Source organism: Uranotaenia lowii, chromosome 1, assembly GCF_029784155.1.
Source record: "Uranotaenia lowii strain MFRU-FL chromosome 1, ASM2978415v1, whole genome shotgun sequence".
Classification (NCBI taxonomy): Eukaryota; Metazoa; Arthropoda; class Insecta; order Diptera; family Culicidae; genus Uranotaenia; species Uranotaenia lowii.
Window position 1 is genome coordinate 51,317,829 of NC_073691.1, and position 23,187 is coordinate 51,341,015.

Consider the following 23,187-nt stretch of genomic DNA (forward strand, 5'->3'; position numbering starts at 1 on the left):
AAAATTGAAACACCAAAGAGTTTGGACATGATGAGATGGTTTTGGATACTTTTAAGTTATCAAGGAGTAAACACTTTGAACATGTTTTTTTTTATGAAATACATCAGCAGATTTTAAATCAAATTTAAGGCTTCCAAAAACGCGTTCATATTTTTTTCATAAAACTTGTTCAAAAAAGATTTTGGACGCAAAAAAAGAAAAATTATAATGACTTAATCCTCTTTTTTGTTTTGGCAAATGAATAGAATAGAACCGGGCAAAACCCGGGCATTTTTTAAGAAATTCGGGCAACCGGACCGGACTCCCAGCAAAAATTTTTGGTAGCTACATTTATGTGCTGTTTTGATATACGTTCTATATATGTACATTATAGAATAATTGTATGAAAGTTAAAAAAAAACAACAAAAAACATTCAGAACGAATATTGAATATTTTTAACATTTTTTACCAGCTTTACGCAAATAAACTTTATATTACTAAACACAAAAAAGAAACTTGAGTGGTTTTTATTGTTAAAAAGCTGTAATACTTTTTTATGATAATATTTGATTGGAGATTACATTTTCAATTAATTTCTTTATTAATTTCTAAAAAATATATACCTTGTATAGTAATTTAAGTTCTAGGTCCAATGAAAGATTTAAATTCAGTACCAAAATAGGAACAGTAGGTTAAAAGATGGAAATTTTGACCATCTATTTTGTTAGCAAATCTTTCAATAAAGGCGAAATCAATGTTGAAAATTCTCATTGAAACTTGCAGATAAGATCATAAACTGAGTATAAATTTCCTGAAAGATATAAAACTCCGGTCCTTTTATGAGAAAAACATGATAATTGAAAAACCACCGCTGAAAGGGTCCTAAGTAGGGCAACTAACCTTACATACATAAATTTCCTTTCTTCTAAAGCGACAAAAACTACACTACAAATATTTTCCAGTTCTCTCATTGATTAGTAGGTATTAATCAATTCTCATCTGACTTTTAGCCAGTTGGATGCACTGCTGGTTGCAGAGAAAACATGACGATGATTTTCTCACTTGCAGCTCGCGCGGGAGCAAATCATTTCAGAACTTACAAACATGGCGGTCTTTCATTCATATCCGATATAAACTTACTTCAGACGACATTTTATACGATCATTACACTATGCAGTTGGATTTGTGATTTGCAACACCATTGTAAACGATTTAAGTTTTCATTCCTGATACGATTTCATGTTTGCTGGGGTGTTGCCAGATACTTTATGGTTCTTTCTGTTAATTTTTTATTGATTATTTTAAAACTGCTTTCTAAATTGGTAAATTTTAGTCATGAATCCGGCTAAACATAATTTTTTCAAAACTTTCAAAACTAAGCTTTACTTTTGAAAAATTATATACCATAAAGGTTAAAAACGTGAAAATCTTTGCTTTTTTTTAAATTATATTTTAGGGTAACATTAGTTTAAAAAACAGTATTTTGTCCAAACTACTACTTCAAATACGGTTGTTAAAGACTTGAGGCATATCGCATTGGATAGAGGAAAGTTATTTCTAAATGTAGCCAAATGACATTTTTTTCTTTTTTAAGGTCTTAAAAAAGTCACCATGGTGATTCTTTGAGTTCAAAAATTTGATTCTAAAAATGCTTAAATATTTTGAGTTTTTGTGCTTTACTCAATCCACTTTTAAATTGCTGAGTGTTACGGTCCTTACTTTTTTTTCTGTTGATGATGCAAACCAACCAAGTCTAAGGCACATATTTGTTTTTGCTCTTTTACCGAAACCGACAAATGATGATACATGCTTGGAAGAAAACATCATTCCCCATATAGAGAAAAATACTAAAGTACACAACGAGACGTTCGGCAGCCAAACGTCAACAACATTATCGGTTTTCTTCAACCAAGCTCAGAAAAAAAATGCAAAAGAAAAACCCCCGGTAGCAGGGAAAAATTTTTCTTCAAGCACCAAAAGAGGTAGAAGACGAAGACGTCTGTGACGACAATGTTGGTCTCGAATTTCCATCCAATCGGAAGACCATCATCGAGGAGGGCCCAGCAGAAAGTAGATAAACATGAATCCTTTCCCCAGCATAAGGACCTAAGGCTGGTTGATACGATTTAAGGATCTTTTTCTCGTCTTTTTCTCTTTTCATCTCTTATTGGGGTTTCTGAAGGTTGATATTGTGTTGTGATACAGTATCGGTACCGGAAAATATCTATCCATAATGATAACGGATTGATGTAAACAGATCAGTATGAATTCTTCATTTGTCTAATGGAAACTGATGGTACCGAGTAGGTCGACTAAATCTGGTCTTTCCTTTAAGCACATGGGTAGAGTTGAGATACGTTTGACCCTTGACTGAGTAAACATTCTAACAAATTTTCTTACAATTGAAAAAAAATTCGATCGTTTTTGTCATCTTTAAAAAAAACCGTAAAAGTCATTTTTGGTTTTAATTTTATTTCGAAACTGAAACTTTTTTATGCCGTTTTTGACATATATATACTGCCGTTCTACGCAAGAATGTCCCATGTGACTTTTGGGTCATTTTCACTTTTTTGCTGGAAACGGTCTCTTTTAGTGTTAACTTTCGAATAAAAACACAAACAAGTATACTTTGTTCTGAACTTATACGAAATTTTCATCAAGGTGGTTGTCTCTATGTTGATAGTTCTACGCAAGAATGTCACACTAGAAAAAATTCTATTAAAAATGCAAATTTTATCAAAAAATTGTCTTAAGATGAGTTCAAACTGTTGAATTTAATGTTATTCACTGAAAAGAACACTAAAATAGAGGGCAGAGGAGGAGCGAGAAGCCTTGAGTGTTTTATTCAGAGAAATTTTCACTAAACTCCTTTCGGTAGGCACTACTTACAAGATCCATACTCAACTATACATTTTTATAAACAAAGGAACGTATTTCTCAAATTACGGTTTAGCATGAGTTTTTGGCAAAAAAATAAACTACGCAAGCTTTTAAAATTATAGAAAAATTGTAGCCGTGTGACAGTTTTTCGTAGAACTAGCATCGGCATGCGTACTGATTCTACGCAAAAGTGTCACACGGAGCATTTTTGGCTCTAATTTGCTGTTTTTTTTGTAGGAAATGTAATTTTTTTGGCAGAAAACATTGTAAAATGATTAACTTGAACTGTTCACTACGAAAAAACTGTCGGTGAATTTTTAGTTTGAGAGAAAAATTGGAAATATAGCTGATATTTCAATCGCGTTTTTCTCGTTTGCACGTTTTTCCATATGGGACAATCTTGCTTAGAACGGCAGTATATATATGTCAAAAAAGTTCCAATTTTGGCATAAAATTACATCCAAAAATGACATATTTCAAAAATTGAAAAAATCTGCCAAAATATCGATAAAATCTAATTTTAACTTAAATTTCATCACCAAATGCCCTCAAAAATTTAGTAAATAGAACCCATGAATGATTAAATTGCTCTTCGACCTTCAGCGCCATGTTTTTCCCAGAACCGTGCACAATCTTCAAAAGACACCGACAAACATACACAACATATTTCCAAAACTCCCGTCAGCATGATTCCCAACATTTGTTTGCCGGTCCACAAAAGCTTTCCAATCCGAAGAACCGCGATTTGTTTGAACTCTTGTGTGTGTATGTTGTATATTTCAATTCTTTATTGATGATTTTCCCCCGCGGGTCCCAGTAGGGGACCAGATTTTTCCCGGAATTCTTTATTACAATTTTTTTCTCTCAACTTTCTTTCGAGAAAGGAATTCGTCTATTGCTCGTTTTTTTTCTTCCTCAGACTGGGGAAAAACATACATCGCGGACGAAAAGCTCCTCGTTCCGGTCCTCCAGAGGACTTTGGAAATCTTTGGCATCCGGCAAACTTCAAAGAACGCATAGCGAGCGAAGTTTTGAAAGCTGGAGCTTAAATTCCGCGTGTGTCTGGGCCGGAACGGTTTTCCAGCTGGTGCCGCCTGGGGCAGGGAAAACAAATCAATCTCCACTTGAAAAGTTGCCGATTCTTTCGCCGTCTTCAATATGAAAAGCGTCTTTTCCCATCGAAAGAATTTTTACACACACTTGACGTCTTCGTTGGAGCTTTTCCGTCTCTCAACATTACATCGAGTAAACGCAATCCAAAGTTGTTGGAAAAGTAGCAAAATTTGTCGATTGCTTGCCTTCCTCGTTCAGGTTTTGACACAATGATTATGTCTTCGGTTGGTTTCGAATCGATGTTTGTGCTGTGAGAAAAAAAAAAAAATACCAGAAGAACAGCGATTGTGCAGTAAATTTTGTCCGGGTAAGATAGATACTTATAGTTGGAAAACTTGTCATGTAAGAAGGTGAAACTAGCTCATATAAGACGGTCTCGAATTATGCTGGAACCCATGACGGTTAGGGTGGTTCGTAATTTTACTATTTTTTTTATTTGGAGTAGACTGTCGCAAGTTTTTAAGTATTTGGAAAAAATACGATTTAGATAACATACTTTGCTTTGTAAAGATCAAGAAAATGTTTATAAAATGTATGTAAAATCATTTACAAAAAGCATCAAAACCATTATTCATAGGAACGGGAGATAACTTAAATCCAATAACTAAAAAAAATAAGGAGAATAAAATTATTTTCATGTGCTGTGCAATATTCTGATGCATGAAAAAACTTCCATATTTGATTTGGAAGAAATGTTAATCTTAAGAACTTTGGAACATGTTTGAGAATCGCTGACTTTCAGAGTACACACTGGCTAACTCTTACCCAAAATACAAATACACAAAACCCAAAACGTTGTAGCAATAATCATTCCACGAAACCAACAGGAACAATTGAATTATTTCGCTGTGCAATGTAGTTTTGCTTTTTCTTTGTTTACATTTACACCTGTATTTTCATTCGGCAGGTTCCACCTAACACAATCACTACACGCTCAAAAATAAATAGCCACAAATAATAACTTACAATGCTATAACTTTAAATTAGTCATTCTGGATAACTTTCAATAACTCTAAATTTTAATCGAATTTCACAAAAAAGACATTTTTTGTATTATTTTAAATATTCAATTTTTTTAAAATAAAAAAATATTTTTAATTTTTACTATATTCCAAGTTTATTTTTTAAATTTATTAAGTTTAAATTAATTTTTTAAATTGTGTGTTTTCAAATCATTCTTAAACTTTTTTAAAAACATTTTCTTTTTTAAAATTTCATCTGTGTTTTATTTTCGTACTTTTCATATTTTTCTTTTTTTATTTAAATTCTTTGTTATTTTTGTATTTGATAATTTTTTACTGATTATTTTCTTTCTAGAAGTCCTCTTACTTTGTTATTTTTTTTAAATTTTTTTTTATATTTTCAATCGAGTTATTAGATGTTTTTAATTAATTTTAAAATACTTGTTGTTTTCTTCATTTTTCCATTCAATTTTTTTCAAATTCTATTTTAATATTTCAATTTGAATTTTTTCTCCATTTTTTTTTTCATTTCAGAATCATTGAGTTTTGCTCTTTGTTTTTGTTTTTTTTTATACAGTCGAACCTTGATAAGCGAGTTCTGATTATGCGAGAAACCTGTATAAGTGAGATAAATGGCAAAGTTCACAGATTTCTATGGCTTAAACCGCAGAATGACGTGTTTTTCAATGCCTGGTAAGACTTGGGAAAGTGAAGAAATCAACATTTTTAGCTCAAGTTTTGATATCAAAATGGCAATTTTTACATTTTCAAATAATAACTTAATTCACTTTTTTATAATTTTTTTTAAATTTTCATCATACTTTTCTAAATTTTATCATCAAAGTTTTTTTTAATTTTTTTTTGTTTTTTTTTTCATATTGTTTAAATATTTACTACTTACTACTTTACTACTTTAATACTTTTCGATTTTGTCATAAAATTTTAATTTTTTTTTAAACTTTTCTATTTTTTCATATAGTTTATTTATCTCTTAATTTTTTTTCCTTTTTTAGCCTATTTTCATTAATTTTAATTTTCTTCATATCTTGATTTTTACAATTTTTTTTTATTATTTTTGCATATTTTTCATATTTTTTTAATTTTTTTTCCTTTTTTTTTATTAACAACTTTTTCAATTTTTTTATATTTTTACTATTTTTACAAATTTATAAATTTTTTCATATATTTTTTCAATTTTTTCATAAATTTTTTCATATTAAAAAAAAAATCATAATTTTTTGTTTTTATTTTCATATACAAGTTTTTTTTTGGCAACACGCTCGAGATTTTTGTGTTGCCAAAATCGAACCGTGCCGAAATCGAACGGTTTTTAGCAACTTTTTTCTAACGTATTAATAAAAAATAAACAATTTTATTTTTATTAACTAAAGTTTTAACAGATTTTTTTTTAACTTTTTGTTATTTTTAATAATGTTTTAAACACATTTTTAACATTTCTTTTGTAATGTTTAGAATGTTAGTTATTTTTTTCATATTGGTTGTTTTCTTCATTTTTTTTTCAGTTATTTTTTGTCATTTCTTTCCTTTTGGTAAAATTTGTTGTTGTTTTGTTTTCATATTTTCTTTTAATTTTTTAAATATTTTTTTCATTTTTTTTATAAACAAATTTTTTTCATTTTTTTATATTTTTTCTTTCATTTTTTTTAATTTTTTTTATATATTTTTTTATTTTTAAATATTTTTTTTTATTTATTTTTCATGATTTTTTTTTAATCTTTTTCATATTTAAAAAGAATCATTTTTTTCCATTTTTTTTTTATTTTTTTCATATTTATTTCAAAATTTCTTAAATTTTTTTCATATTTTTTTTTAAATTCTTTTTTTTTATATTTTTTTTCAATTTTTTTCATGTGTTTTTAAATTTTTTTTTCCTTTTTTTTCGTATTTTTTTTTATTTTTAAACTTTTTTTCATTATTTTTCAATTTTTTTAAATTATTATCTTTCATAATTCATAATTTTTTTTAATATTTTTTTATATTTTCATACTTTTATATAATTTGTTTCATAATTTTTTTTTATCTTTTTCATAATTTCTAAATTTTTTAATTTTTTTTCTGTTTTAAATTTTAAAACACATTTTTAACATTTTTTGTAATGTTTGTTATTTTTATCATTTTTTTTTATTTTTTCATTTTCCTTCTTTTTCTAGTTATTTTTTTTCTCTGTTTCTTGTTATTTTAGGTTGTTTCTATTCTTTTAATTGAATTTGTTTTTGTTTTTTTATATTTATTTAATTTTTTTTATTTTTTTTTTCATTTTTTTTATACTTTCTACATTTTTTTATATTTTTAAATAATTTTTTCAAATTTATTTATTTTTCATGCAGTTTTTAAATGTTTGTCATATTTAAAATGAATCTTTTTTTAAAATTTTTGTCATATTTTTTATTTTTTGTCATATTCAATATTTTATTTCTTGCCATTTTTTTTATTTTTTTCATATATATTTCAAAATTTATTAAATTTTCTTTCATATTTTTTTTTAAAATTTTCGTATATTTTTATTTTTTTCATATTTTTTTTCGATTTTTTAGATTTGGTTTTTCTTTTTATTTCTTTTTTGCGTATTTTTTAATTTTTTTCATTTTTGTCAATTTTTAATATTTTTTTTTATATTTTTTTAATTTTTTATATTTTTTAATTTTTTTGTATCTTTTTTTTCATACTTTTTTTTTATTTTTTTGATTTTTATTATTTTTTTTATACTTTTTTTTATTTTTTTCAGACTTCTTTTTATTTTTTTACTTTTTTTATCTTTTTCATAATTTTTAAATTTTTAATTTTTTTTTCTTTTTTTCTTCTTTTTCTTTTTTTCTTTTTTTTCTTTTTTTTAAATTTTTTTTTATTTTTCCCCTTTTTTAATTTTTTTTTCGATTTTTTTTTTGTCAACATTTTTCATTTTCATTTTGTGATTTATTATTTTTTAATTTTTTGTTATTTATTTTTTTATTTCAGTATTCGTGTATTATTTTTTTATCGAATTGTTTTCTTAATTATTGTTTTTTATTTATTGTTTGTGTTGTCTTTTTTATCATTTTTTATCCATTGTTTGTAGTTTGTTTTCTTCACTGATGGTTTTTTTCCAGTTTTTTATTTTTTTCTAAACTTTCAAATGAATTCTTTCTCACAGGTTTAGTTCAACAAAACAATCTCAATGTCCTCTCGTTTTCACTTATTTTTTCTATAGATTTTTTTACTATTAACACAAATTTAAAACCACCATTACATGCAATTGGAAATTTAATCGAGTTTTAAACTGGATCGATTTATTTAGTTGGAAATTGGATGTTATGATTAAATTTACCTTTCATCGCGCTATAAAAACGACTAACATCAGTGTTTTATTGACGTACCTGGAAAGAAAAGAAAGACAAATTTTAGTGGATTTATAGAAAATTAAGGAAAAGTATTAGTTAAAAAACAATTAATCAATGTTTCAGTTCTAAAACATTGCGTTTCAAATACGAGAATTCTCGTTTTCACATTTGCCGCAAATATGTTTCATCTAGAAACTTAATACAACTGTTATAAATTTTGCAATGCAATTTTTTTCCACAAAATTAAACCTAACACTGTTGTAACTCAAAGATACTAAATTAATACGATTAGGTCCAGTGGTTTCTGAGATATTAAATACCTAATTTTGGCATTTCAAGGCTAGATTTTTTTGCGGCTCTTAATGTATTTAAATGAAGGTTTCCAGAATGTTTGCAGCAAGTATCCGGGCTGGGCAAATCTAGGCTATTTCATCTAGAAAACTTACAAAATCCGTGCATTTGATTTCAAAATTGTCGACCAAAAACCGAGAAATATCCAGGCCAGTTTTGTCAAAATTTAGAAATTACTCATCAAAAATCAAGAAAAAAAACTCGATAAAAGTTTTTTTAATAAAAATTTATCAGCAGATTTCAATTTGTATTTTAAGCTTTCAAAAAACCTTTCATAATTATTTCTATAAAATTTGCTCAAAAACTCCAGTTTTGACGCATAAATAAAAAAAAATTAAAACACAATTTGTTTTTTAAGTTTGATAAGAATGAGAAAGAAAAAAAAACCCGAGAAAAATCCGGAAAATTGGATCGGACCGGGCTCTTCTTAAAAAAATTTTATTAAACATCCGGGCCAACCCGGACAAAATCGGGCAATCTGGCAACTTTAGTTTAAATTCAGTTTGAGATTAGTTTTCAATTACAGTTTAAGGTACTGTCTTTGCGAACAGTTTGAGTAGGAGTTTTTCGTTGCCGCGACATGTTTTTATCGTCATTTTACATGTTTAGAGAACACAAATAAGAACTTCTACTATATTGAGCATGTGTACGGCACTGTCTTTTTGACTCTTCCAATCCGAATTTTTTTTTCAGAAGCCACCTAATAAATTCCTCCCTCAAAAGCTAGACACACTACACTAGACGCCACACGCAGGTTTCCCATTCAGTGGGAGTCCGATTAGCATAGTTTTGTTTAATTGCCTTTTCTCAAATGCCTTTCAAGTTTTGTGTCCCACAAAACCAACTAGCTCAGCTAAAATCCCAAAAACCAAACTATCGAATCGAGGAATTTTGACATGCCACTGTCTCCGATCCAAAACAAGAAAAAAAAACTAACAAACAGTACCAAAAGCTGTGACAACAATTTTTCATGCCTCTTTCTTCCTCGGGGTTCTCCAGCAAAAAAAAAACCCAATCGAAAGATAACCTCCAGTTTGCTCCATGATAGATCGTATTTACTGCCTTTTTGATTCCCATTCGCTCGTTCGCTCATCAACAGACGACGGAGAAAAAATTTAAAACAAACTTTTTTCGTTTCAATTTGTCGTGCAGCGAAAGTTGGACTGGAATGGAACCTGACAAATCCAGCTGGGATTGTCACACATGCAAATGAGCGCGGCGCTCGGAGGTGACAGATTGTAATTTGAAAGTTTTTGACTCTTTTGCCCGTTTTTTTTCCGCTGTTGGACACTCCCCGATCGAGAAATTCGGACATCACATTTTTTTTTTCTTAAGACTGTTGTGCTCTTAAACTTACTCCCATCTGAGAACTTTGCCCAAAGTTGCTTCCAAAGAGCAGTCGCGTGCCCTGTCGGTTCCAGATTTCGAGGGGTCCCGGAGTGTGTCACATCGATAAACGGCAAAACAAGCTAAAAAGCAAGAGTTTCTCCAAGAAGGGAACATCAACAACAGCAAAACAAGAAGCCCAGCAGGAAAAAGACGAGGGGGTCTCCACATTCTTTCACAGAAGGAGCTTTCGAAGCAAAATTTCGTTATTGACAGTTGGAGATATTTTTATGGCATTAGAGAGAGGGAAAAAAAGAAGCTGTTCCAACGAGTATGAATATCTGAAGCCTTTCCAGAATCGTAGTCAGATGCCGTCATCACAAATTGGGCGAGCTTGCCAATCGATTAGCTTTCGATTAGGGGCAGATTGAGCGGTACATCGATATTGAATTTGGGAGGACTGCCGGTTACTACAAAAATGTCACATTTTTGGCATTCGCGTTTTCCTTGCTTTGCTGAAAAAGCAAAACGATTCGATTGAGCTACAACATTTTAACAACAGAAATTCATATGTATAACAATCGACAAATGGAGGATGCTAATGGGAACTGACAGATAGCAAGGATTGGTATTTTTCTCCTTGAATACGTGGGAATTATTTTGGGAAATTAACGATCTGTCCCTGAGGACAGCTGTCCATCAAATGAAAGTGATGGAGGCGTAGTTTTAAGAAAATAACAACCAAAATGCTCGAAATAACTCTTATTAATTGAACCTTTTTTCTCTTTTTTTTACAGGATATTTTTATTAAACAGAAGGATTACTCAAGTAAACTGGATTAAAGATAATTATTTTAAAATTAGAAACCTTGAATGTAGAAAAAAGAATCAGATTAATTATACAATTTATGTATGTTGAATAACAAAAAAAATGAATGACTGGTAACATTGTAGAGAGTTTTAAATGTATTGAAATCACCATAAAATTTCAAAACCATAAAAAAGTATTTTTTTTAAATCTTTCAAATTTAGCAGCATCAGAAAATCGTGAGTTGTCAAGAATCCATAGTTATGGAAGAATTATTAAGAAATCGTAGAGTCTCCAAAAATCTTCAGAGTCGTTAAAAACAGCAGAGTAGTAAACACTTAATACGGTCGTTAAAAAGAAGTAAATCTTTCAAACACCCTTAGGGTGAAAAAAAGTGTGAGGAGTCATCTAAATGTAATGACTTTGAGTCCTCGAAAATGTGGAAAATTGTGGAGTCGACTGAATTCCTCGGGGTCATTTAAAATTCTTGGAGTGCAATATAATCCATAAGAATGTCAGAAGTTCGTTGAACTATTCGAAACCGGCAAGGTCACCAAATCTGTTAGGTCGTCAGAAATCCGCGAGGTTATCGGAAATACTTTGGGTCAGCTGGAGTCCATAAAGGTTTTTGGATTCAAAAGAATCATCAAATTATCGAAATATCGACAGAAATCCATGGAGTTGTCGGGAATTCGTTAAGACTTCAGGAATTCGTAGTATCTTTGGTGAAATGAAGGTGATTCGTAAGGTTAACAGCAATTTGCAAGTTCGCTAAAAATCAGAGATGGGATCCACGGAGTTGTCGGGGATTCGTTGAAATTACATCCGAATCCGAATTAATCCGAAGGCTCATTAAGAACCAAATGGTTGTCAAAATTCCGTAGGGTCATCAGGAAACTATAGTCGTTTGAACTTTGTTGGGTGGTCTGGAACCCGTAGATATGTGATTGGAAAAAAAGTAAAAAATCTGAAGGGCCTTCAGGTATCCGTAAGGTCATTAGCGATCGGCAGGGTCGTGAGTCCTTACAGTAGCCGGGAATCTGAAGGGTCGCCTAGAAGTTGTCAGACATTCGGAAGATCGTCAGAATTTTTTTTCTGTTTTCAGATTCCGTAGACACTCCAGCAATTTGTAGGGTCGTCAATCCTGAGAATCGTAAAAATTTCATACGGTCGACTTTTTCCGTATGTTTGGATAACGTGCCGCTATTAAGCCTACCCCTAAGCCCTGAAGAGTCATCTGAGATCCGTAGAATTGAGGTCACCAAGACCCCTTTAGGTCGTCAAGAATCCGTAAGGTCATCGGAAATACATTGGGTTAGCTGGAGTCCATAGAGGTTTTTCGGATTCCACAGGATTATCAAGCAATCAAAATATCGTCAGAGTTGCCAGGAATCCGTTAAAACTTTAGGAATCCATAGTATCTTTGGTGAGATTAAGGTGATTCGTAAGGTTATCAGCAATCTGCAGCTTCGCTAAAAATCATAAGGTCAGCAGGAATCTGACAGGTAAACTGAAATCTATAGGATTCATGGAGTTTTCAGGGATGCGTTGAAATGTCAGGAATTCGTAAGGTAGTTTGTAATCCGAAGGCTCATTAGGAAATAAATTGTTGTCAAGATTCCGTAAGGTCATCAGACATCCGTATAGTCGTTAGAACTTTGTAGAGAAGTCTGGGATCCGTAGAGATGTAATTGGTACATAGGGTCATCTAGAATCCGAAAGGTCGTCAGGAATTTGCAAGTTTGTCACACGAACTCGAAGAACTATTGAGAATGCAAAGGATCATCCGAATTCAGAAAAGTCGTCAAAAATCTGAAGGGTCTTCAGGTATCTGTGAGGTCATCAGCGATCGGTAAGGTCCGGCAAGTTCGTATGTTCGACAGGAATCTGAAGAGTTGCCTGAAAGATGTCAGAAATTTGAAAAATCGTTAGAAATCTTTCATGTTTTCAAAAAACGTTGAGATTTCAGGAATTTTTAAGGTCGTCAATATTGAAAGCCGTAAAAAATTCAGTAAAGTCGTCAGGAATCTAAAGAGTCATCTCAGATCCGTAGAATTGTTTGGAATTCACAGGGTAATCAGGAATTCAAAAGTCGTCAGTAATTTGTAGGGTCATGAAGCATCCGTAAAGTCATCGGAAATTCGTTGGGTCAGCTAAAGTCCATAGTTCTTCGGATTTCACAGGATAATCGAAAAATCGATATATCGTCAGAAATGTATAGGGTTGTAAGGAATCCGTAGTATCCTTGGTGAGATTAAGGTGATTCGTAAGGTTATCCGCAATTTGAAGGTTCGCTAAAAATCATAAGGTCAGCAGAAATTTGACAGGTAGACAGGAATCTATAGGATCGTTCCATATCCATGGAGTTGCCGGGGATTTGTAGGAATTTCAGGAATTCGTAAGGTTGTTAGTAATCCGAAGGCTCATCAGGAACCAAATGGTTGTGAAGGTTTACTAAGGTAATCAGGAATACGTTAAGTCGTTAAAACTTTGAAGGGTCTTGTCTGAGATCCGTAGAGATGTAATTTGTACATGGAGTCATCTAGAATCCGAAAGGTCTTCACGAATTCGAAGAACTATTGAGCATGCATAGAATCATACGGAATCAGAAAAGGTCGCTAGAAATCTGAAGAGTCGCCTGTAGGGTCGTCAATAATCTAAAGTAAAGTCGTCAGGAATCTGAAGAGTCACATGAGACCTGTAGAATTATTCCAATTAACATGGTAATCAGGAATTCAAAAAGTCGTCAGTAATCTGTACGGTCATCAGGCATCCGTAAGGTCATCGGAAATATGTTGGGTCAGCTGGAGTCCATAGAGCTTTTACGATTCCACAAGATCATCAAGAAAACGAAATATCATCAGAAATCCATAGAGTTGTCAGGAATCCGTTAAGACTTCAGAAATCTTTAGTATCTTTGGTGAAATGGTCATTCGTCAGCAATCTGCAGGTTCCCTAAAAATCATAAGGTCAGCAGAAATCTGACAGGTATACTGGAATCTATAGGATTCATGGAGTTTTCAGGGATTCATTGGAATGTCAGGAACTCGTAAGGTAGTTTATAATCCGAAGGCACATTAGGAACCAAATTGTTGTCAAGATTCCGTAACGTCATTAGAAATCCGTATAGTCGTTTGAACTTTGTAGGGAAGCCTGGGATCCGTAGAGATGTAATTGATACATGCAGTCATCTAGTACCAGAAAGATTGTCAGGAATTTGGAAGTTCGTCACGAATTCGAAGAACTTTTTAGCATGCACAGGATCATCCGGAATCCGAAAAGTCCCCATAAATCTGAAGGGTCTTCAGGTATCCGTAAGGTCATCAGCGATCATTTGGGGCGCGAGTCCGTACGGTCGCCAGAAATCTGTAGAGTCGCCTGGAAGTTGTCAGACATTCGGGACGTCGTCAAAATTTTGTTCTGTTTTCAGAGTCCGTTAAGACTTCAGGAATTTGTAGGGTCGTCAATAATTTTTAGATCTGTCAAAATTTCATACGGTCGACTTTTCTCGTATGTTTGGATAACGTGCCACTATTAAGCCTACCCCTATTCTGAAAGTCATCAGGAATTTGAAGAGTCATCTAAGATCCATAGAATAGTATGGAATTCAGAGGGTAATCAGGAATTGAAAAAGTCGTCGTAAATCTCAAGAGTCTTCAGGTATCCGTATGGTCATCAGTGATCGGTAGGGTCGCGAGGGTAGGTCGATTGGAAATTGTCAGAAATTCGGAAGATCGTCAGAAATCTTTCGCGAATCCGTCGTGATATCAGGAATAAGTTGGGTCGTCAATGATCTTGAGAGCCATAAAAAATTCATACGGTCATCAGGAAACAGTCAAATCGTCAGGAATTTGAAAAGTCTTCTGAGATCCGTAGAAATGTTTGGAATTCACAGGATAATCAGGAATTTAAAAAGTAATCAGTAATCTGTAGGGTCATCAGGCATCCGTAAGACCACAAAACTATCGTAGTCACAAATGCGAAGTTTCGACAGGGAACCTTAGGATCGTATTCATATGGACGATTGTAATTCCTATGGTCGTCTAGAATCCGTAGAAATTTTAATGAATCTATAATGACATCAGCAATCCGTAAGGTCAACAGGGATCCGAAAATTCGTCATAAATCAGAAGGGTAATCAGGCATCCGCAAAATCGTCAGAAATCTATAGAGTCGTCTTGAATCCGAGTGGTAATTAAAACTGTAAGGCCGTCTGAAATCTCCAGAGTTGTCTGGATTCCACAAAATTGTACTGATCATCCCACGGATGATGTGATTTGAAGTGTCGTCATGAATCTAGAGGGTCGTTGAGAGCTCTTGAAGTCGTCAGGAATCTGTAGATTCGTCAGGAAATTGTCAAGTTGTAAGAAACCCGCACAATAATCAAAAATCCCATCGGTAGTAGTATCCCATAGGTAGTAAGGAAACCCTTAGGTTATGAGGAATCTCTAGGGTCTTCACAAATCCGAAGGTTGTCGGGAATACGGAGGGCTGACAAGAATCCGTAAGATTTATAGAATTCATAGGATAATTAGGGTTTTAAAGGTCTTCATAAGTTTGTGTATTCGTCACTAATCCGTAGAGTTGCCTGGAATTCATACTTTAATCCGAAATACTTTGAGACTTTTGGAATCCGTAGAGTTGTCAGTATCTTCATCAATACATAGAGTCGCAAAGGATCCGTATCGTGAGCAGGAATTTGTAGAATCATCAGGAATCCATATGTCTAGCCGTGGATGTCGTCTTTAGAGTTGTTTGAATTCCATCAAGGACCATCAAGAATTCGAAAGTTCGCCAGGAATCCGTTAGGTTATCAGTAATTAGTAGAGTCGTCATGTATCCGAAGGGTCGGCAAAAATTCTTGAAGTCGTCAGGAATCCGTCGATTCGTCAAGAATTCGTAAATTTTCAATATACCCACACGATCCTTAAAAATCCCATAAATAGTAAAAAAAACCCTTCAGTTTTCAGGGATCCGTAGGGTTGACTAGAATCCCTAGAGTTTTTTTTCGGAATTCATGGGATTATCGGGATTTTTGAAGGTCTTCAGAAGTTGGTATATTCGTCACTAATCTGTAGGGTCTCCTGGAATCCTTGGGAGCGACTTAAATCCGTAGAGTTTGTCGGAGTCTATAGAATCATCTGAAATCCTTTGAGATCTTTGGAATCCATAGAGTTGTCAGTATCTCCAACAGGAACTTGTAGAGTCGTCAGGAATCAACATGTCAGCTGAGATCCGTCAGGAATCCCTATGGTTATCAGGAATTAGTAGAGTCTTCATGTATCCGAAGGGTCGTCAAAAATTCTTGAAGTCGTCAGGAATCCGTGGATTCGTCGAGAAGGCGTCAAGTTAAGAAACTCACAAGATCATTAAAAATCCCATAGGTAGTAGAAAAAACCTTTAAGTTATGATAAATCTGTAGGGTCTTTACAAATCCGTAGGTTGTCAGGAATCCGTAGCGACGACTAGAACTCGATATATTCGTCACTAATCCGTAAAATCCCTGGAAACCCTAGGAGCGACTTGAATTCGTAGAGTTTTCCAGAGTCACCAGTATCAATTGAAATCCTTTGAATCTTATGGAATCCGTAGAGTTGTCATTATCTACATAGGGAAATAAATGAGTCGTCAGGAATTCACATGTCATCTGAGATCCTTAGAGTCGTTTGTATTCCATAGGACCATCGGAAATCCGAATGTTCATCAGGAATCTCTTAGGTTATCAGGAATTAGTAGAGTCGTCATGTATCCGAAGGGTCGTCAAGAACTCTCGAAGTTGTCAGGAATCCGTCAGGAATCATCGAAATTCCCATGAGTAGTAAGGAAACCCTTAGGCTATGAGGAATCTTCACAAATCCGTAGGTTGTCAGGAATCCGTAGGGTCGACTATAATTCGTAGAGTTTCTAGAATTCATAGGATAATTGGGATTTTTTAAGGTCTTCAGAAGTAGCTATATTCATCTCTAATCCGTAGGATACCCTGATATCCTTAGAAGCGACTTGAATCCGTAGAGTTTTTCAGATTCCATAGTATCAACCGAAATCCTTTGAGACTTCTGGAATCCGTAGGTTGTCAGGAATCCGTAGGGTCTACTAGATTCTGTAGAGTTCTTGGAATTCATAGGATAATCAGGATGACTTTAAAGTCTTCAGAAGTTGGTATATTTGTCACTTATCCGTAGGGTCACCTGGAATCCTCAGGAGCTACTTGAACCCGTAGAGTTGCCTGGAATCTATAGTATAATCTGAAATCCTTTGAGACTTCTGGAATCCGTAGAATAGTCAGCATTTAGATCAATACATAGAGTCGTTAGGAATCCGTAACGTCATCAGGAATTTGTGGAGTCGTTAGGAATCCATCTGAGATCCTTAGAGTCGTTTGGATTCCATAGGACCATCAAGAATTCAAACGTTCGTCAGGAATCACCTTGGTTTTCAGGAACTTTTATGGTCGTCATGAATCCGTAGAGTTGTAAGATATCCGTTAAGTTGTTTTAAGCAATCCTAGTGTCTTCAGGAACCTAAGATTCGATAGAAATCTGTAGAGTCTATAAGAATCCGTATAACGTCTTCAGGAATACGTAGACACAGCCAAAAAATGTAGACTTCACGGAAATCTGTAGGTTTTTATCAAGAATCCGTAGAAATTTATAGAGACCGAGTTATCATCACCTCGATTTGAGTGCGACCCATAGTTATATTGAAGAAATTATTTCTCAGATATATTTAATTTAAACAATACACATGCTTAACTCAAAAAACGAAAACGCAAATCAACAGGTTGATACCAACACGAAATATTTTTCCCACGTCGTATCAACTAAATCAACGTTTGTCATCATTCGATGGATTTTCTCAAAACGAAGCCGTCAATTTGCGAATCCTCAAATAACAGCCCTTGAACTTTCGCCGTCTCATTTCAAAAGGTTCGATGTTTGTCTTTTGAATGTTTGGTTTCTCTTGAACAAAAAAAAAAGAAACAAAAAAGCGGGGCTGCAACCCGCTTCCGATCCAGATAACGATTTTCAGTCTCAGTTTCATCTGCATTTCCCAACTAGCTACAGTGGTGTAGTAGCGTGATTTTGGAAAAGTTTTAACGACGGCGAACGTCGTTCGCCTGCCCGGGCTGGGTGTTATTATTTTGCAAATGTTAACAACCAAGAGTTTCGCGGAACGGAAGAAAGTGAATCTTCTTCTGTTGTAAGACAGAAGAAAAAAAGAGATGAAAAAAAAACCGGCACGAAGAACTGAACTTAGCACACACCCCGGCACAAACAAACATGAAGTGAAGGTAAACAAATGAGAGACAGACAGCCAAGTTTTTGTTATTGTTGATGGTTTTTTCGTTCGCTGCTGCCATCTGCCGAGAAGGCACTAATGTATGTTTTAGAAGCGGAAAAAAACAACAATGACTCTCACTGTGTTCGACCACCAATCAACTTCGGGGCTCGTTTGCTAGTGAATGTCAGTTTTATATCTCTCTCTAAACAACACTAAACACGTCCGTCGAAAGTCGAATGTGTTGCTGTTGTTGCGGTGATGAAATGAAGGTTTGGCATTGTAGCTACTTTTTTTTTTTCTCCCCCGGAGGCTAACAACGAATTGTGCTGTACCGATTGCTTTGGAAGCTCGATTTCAGATGGTAATGATGAGTGAAGATGAGCAATGAGCCACAGTTATTTGGATTGGAACCGTACTGAAAGTATGGAAATCAAGTGAAATTTTCAAAAATTCAGAAGCTATGCAACCCTCACTTAACACTACATTCAGAACTGTTAAAAAACTAGGCCATTAACCTCTTAGGTTCACTGAAATTTGAAGTCTTCAAATTTCAATAGTGTGCCAGTGATTTTCAACGAGTCAAAATGTAGACTTTCGGGAATTCAGACAGAAAACCTGGTATTTTTACACAAATGACTGCGTATTTTTACTGTGAAAAGGATTCTGAACGACTGTAAAATATTATCCGGAACCAGTTGAGTGTATTTACCTTCTATAAAGATGCCAAATTCTGTAGAGATTTTAAAATTTGTGGCATTTCAGACAGAAATGCCGGTAATTTTACACAAATGATCGTGTAATTTTACCGGAAAAAGGATTCCGAACGACTGCCAAAAAATTTCCGGGATCCGTTGAGTGTTTGTAACCTCTGTAGAGATGTCAAAAATTTGTAATTTCATCAATAATCTATCGAGTCGTTAGGACTTCGTAGTGTTTTGAGGGTCCACAAAGTCAGTAAAAACGTGGAGGGTCTTTTAAAGTCTGATGGGTCGTTTGGAATCCATAGAAGATGTCTTAAGTCCGTAAGGTCTTAGCTTCTGTTTCAAATCTTTAGCGTTTTCCGGAGGGTTGTCACGAATCCTTTGTAAAGAATCTATACATTGTGAAGAATTTATACATCCAGAAGCCAATCAGGAATACTCTGCTACTCACCTTGTAATACATACTCTTCTGAAATAAATAAGGTCGTAAAAATTTGTAACGTTATGAATCTTGAGTCGACAGAAATCTGTAACATTGTTTGAAATTCGATAAGCCTTCAGGAATCCTCGAGGTCGTCAGGGATCTGGAGGGGCGTCATTCGTCTAAAATCTGTAGGGTCGCCTGAGTTTCTCATTAATCAGTAAGATCGTCAAGAATCCATAAGATCGTCTGGAATCCATCGAGGCATTGGGCAATCCTTTGGGTTATCTGGATTTCGTATTGTCGTTTGGAGTTCGTAAGCATGTCAGGAATCTGTCGGGTCACCTGGAATCTATAGACTCTCCTGGAATCTCTAGGGTCGTCAGGAATCTGTCAGCAGGTCTGAAATCCGTGAAGTTTTATTGATGCATTGGGTTATCAGGAATCCGAGAAGTAAACAGAAAGCTTTAGAGTCGTTTGAAGTCGTTGAATCATTAGGAATTCTTAGGGTCGCCTTCAATCTATAAGAGTCCTCAGAAATCCGAAACATTAATGGACACCTGAAAAGTTGTCTGGCTTTTTCATTTTGGAGAAGTCAAAAAGGGCATCAGGAACCCAAAGATCGTCAGGATTCTGCAGCATGGACAGAAATTTGTCTGTAGGACCATTTGGAACTAGACATGTCGTCAGAAAGCTGAAGGGTCTCCAGAATTTATCTGATTGAAGCTGTAGAAACCATAGAAATTCATAGGGTCATCAGAAATCTATGATCATGTATGTGTAAATAATCTGTAGTGTCTCCTAGAACCCTTTGAGTCGTTTGTAATCCAGAAAGTCATCAGATATCTTTTGAGCTCTCAGGTTCCGTAGGTCTCCTGGGAATTCACAGGAACGTCATTCAGGGTTGTCAAGAATCTCTAAAGTCAAGAAGCCGTAAGGTCACTCCTCGAAAATCTCATCCATCGTCTAGAATCCATAGGGTTATCGTAATTCCGTAAGGTCTACTGTAATTTGTGGAGTCAAAGAAAACCCTTATATCGTCAGTTTTTCTTTTTTTTTTTTTTTTTTGAGTAGACTGAAATCTGTAGGGTCATCAGAAACTCTTAGGGACATCATGTTCTAGTAAGATCATCAAGTCGCCAAAAACGTTAAACTACCAAGAGGTTATCTGAAATTTGAAGAGTACGATCTGAGATATCTGTGAGTTCATCAAGAACCTGGTCGTCAGAAATCCGATGGTTCATCCAGAGTCCGTAGGGTCTCCTGGAGTGTTTAGGGTCGTCGGGATCCCCTGGGTTCCAAAATTCTGTAGGTCTACAGGGAATCCACAGGAACGTCTATCAGACTTTTTAGGAATCTCTAAAGTCAAAGAACCGTAAGGTCAATCCTCGAAATTCCATGAATCGTCTAGAATCCATAGGGTTTTCGAAATTCAATTTAAAATTAATTTGTGTAACTTAAAGAAATCCTTATAGTGACCAGAATTTTAGTTTGAGTAATCTGAAATCTGCAGGATCATCAGGAACATGTACGAACAGCATGTTTTAGTGAGGTCATCATGAAACAAAAGGGTCACCAGGAATCCACAGGAACGTTAAATAACCTTGGGATCATCTGAAATTAGAAGAATACGTTCTCAGATATTTGTGGAGTAATCAAGAACCTGGTCATGAGAAATCTGATGGTTCATCCATAGTCCGTAGGGTCTTCTGGAATCTTTAAGGTCGTCGCGATCCCCTGGGATTGCAAAATTCTGAAAGTCTCAAGGGAATCCACAGGAACGTCAATTCGGTTTAATAGGAGTTTCTGAAGTCAAAGACCCGTAAGGTCAATCCTCGAAAATCCTATGAATCGTCTAAAATCCATAGGGCCATCGAAATTCCGTACGGTCTTTTGTAATTTGTGGAGTCTAAAGAAAACTTTAGAGTCGTCGTAACTTTTTTTTTAATTTGACAGTAATCTGCAAGATCATCAGAAACCTGTGGGGTCTTCATGTTATAGTAAGGTCATTGTAACATTATGGTCGCCAGGAATCTACAGGACCGTTGAAAAACCGTGGGTTCATCTGAAATTTGAAGAGTACGTTGTCAGATATCTGTGAGGTCATCAAGAACCCGGTCGTCAGAAATCCGATGGTTCATCCAGAGTCCGTAGGGTTTTCTGGGTTGCAAAATTCAGGAGCGTCAATCAGGGTTGTCAGGAATCTCTTAAGTCAAGGAGCCGTAAGGTCACTCCTCGAAAATCCCATGCATCGTCTAGAATCTATAGGGTTATTCCGCAAGGTCTTCTGTAATTTGTGGAGTCTAACAAAACCCATATATCGTCAGATTTTTTTTAGTAGACTTTAACCTGCAGGGTCATCAGGAACCTGTAGAGTCATCGTGTTTTAGTAGGGTCATTATGAAACATTAGGGTCGCCAGGAATCCACAGGAACGTTAAACAACCGAGATGTTATCTGAAATTTGAAGAGTACGTTGTCAGATATCTATGGGGTTTTCAAGAACCTGGTCTTCAGAAATCCGATGGTTCATCCAGAATCCGTACGGTCTTCTGAAATCTGTAGGATCGTCAGGAACCCCTGGGGTTGCAAATTTCTGTTGGTCTCCAGGAAATCCACAGGAACATCGATCTGGTTTTTCAGGAATTTCTGTAGGCAAAGAGCCGTAAGGTCAATTCCAAGAATCCCATGGATCGTCTAGGATCCATAGGGTCATCGAAATTCCGTAAGGTCTTCCATTATTTGTGAAGTCTAAAAAAATCCTTATAGTCGCTTGAATTATAACTTTTTGAGTAGTCTGGAACTGAAGGGTCATCAGGAACCTGTAGGGACATCATGTTTAAGTAAGGTCATCATGAAACATTAGGGTCGCCAGGAATCCACAGGAACGTTAAACAACCGAGGGGTCATCTGAAATTTGAAGGGTACGTTGTCAGATATCTTTGGGGTCATCGAGAACCTGGTCGTCAGAAATCCGATGGTTCATCCAGAGTCCGTAGGGTCTTCTGGAATCTTTAGGGTCGTCGGGTTCCCCTGGGATTGCAAAATTCTGTGGGTCTCCAGGGAATCCACAGCAACATCAATTAGGTTTATCTCTGAAGTCAACGACCCGTAAGGTGAATCCTCGAAAATCCTATGAACCGTCTAGAATCCATAGGGTCATCGAAATTCCGTAAGGTCTTCTGTAATTTGTGGACTCCAAAGAAATCCATATAGTCGCCGGAATTATAATTTTTTGAGTAGTCTGGAACTGCAGAGTCATCAGGAACAAGTAGGGTCATCATGTTTTAGTGAGGTTATTGTGAAACATTAGGGTCTCCAGGAATCCACAGGAACGTTAAACAACCGAGGGGTCACCTGAAATTTCAAGAGTACGTTGTCTGCGAGGTCATCAAGAACCTGGTCGTCAGAAATCCGATGGTTCATCCAGAGTCCGTGGAGTTTTCTGGAGTCTTATAGGTCGTCGGGATCTCCTGGGGTTGCAAAAAATTTTGGAATCGTCAGAAATCCGAAGAGTTGCCAGAAATCCCTAGGGTCACACGAATTTTTAGAGTTGTCAAGAACTCAAAAATTCGTCAGGAAATTTTGGAGATTATTGTTCTAGAGTTCGTTTGACAAAAAAAATCAGTAAGCAGTTGAATTCAAAATCTACCATGGCCAAACTTACTTTGTGATGTATCTGTTCCCGAATCCTCAAAAGAGTCGTTCATTTTTTCACCTGAAAGGTGGAAAACCCCGCCTTTGTATCCCGGTGATGGATTTCATTTGACGAACTCGAAAGCTCAATCCTTCTAGCTGCCAGATTCAGGCAGATGATTTCAAAAGGACTACAGAGCATGATAAAATTTCCTGTTTTGTATCGTGCTTCGAAAAAAATATATAAAAATAGAGTAAATCACCGACGCCTCCATTATTTCAACAAAAACAAAAGGTAAATCAATGATGAAGTTCCTGATGGGCTCTTATCTGTTTTTCGAGGATGCATCAAAAGCAACTAATAACAAAAAAAGCGTACAACTTCCATCGCA

The 23,187-nt window shown here is 34.8% G+C and overlaps 2 protein-coding genes across 10 annotated transcripts in view; one reads left to right on the forward strand and one right to left on the reverse strand.

Annotated features, from left to right (window-relative positions):
* Window positions 1–23,187, reverse strand: part of LOC129740585 (cation-independent mannose-6-phosphate receptor) — a 431,652-nt gene that overhangs the window by 208,755 nt on the left and 199,710 nt on the right. Inside the window, exon 6 of one of the 7 annotated variants that reach the window (XM_055732287.1) lies at window positions 7,994–8,309. The exons of the other annotated variants lie outside the window; for them this stretch is intronic. Within the exon in view, the coding sequence (XP_055588262.1) occupies window positions 8,298–8,309 (12 nt within the window). The 3' untranslated portion in view covers window positions 7,994–8,297. Of the gene's footprint in view, window positions 1–7,993; window positions 8,310–23,187 lie in introns of those variants that run through there. 7 annotated transcript variants of the gene reach the window in all.
* Window positions 1–23,187, forward strand: part of LOC129740582 (protein toll-like) — a 196,206-nt gene that overhangs the window by 23,987 nt on the left and 149,032 nt on the right. For 2 of the 3 annotated variants that reach the window (XM_055732277.1, XM_055732279.1), the window contains exon 2: window positions 10,748–10,778. The exons of the other annotated variant lie outside the window; for it this stretch is intronic. The gene's annotated coding sequence lies outside the window, so the exon portion shown is untranslated. The remainder of the gene's footprint in view (window positions 1–10,747; window positions 10,779–23,187) is intronic. 3 annotated transcript variants of the gene reach the window in all.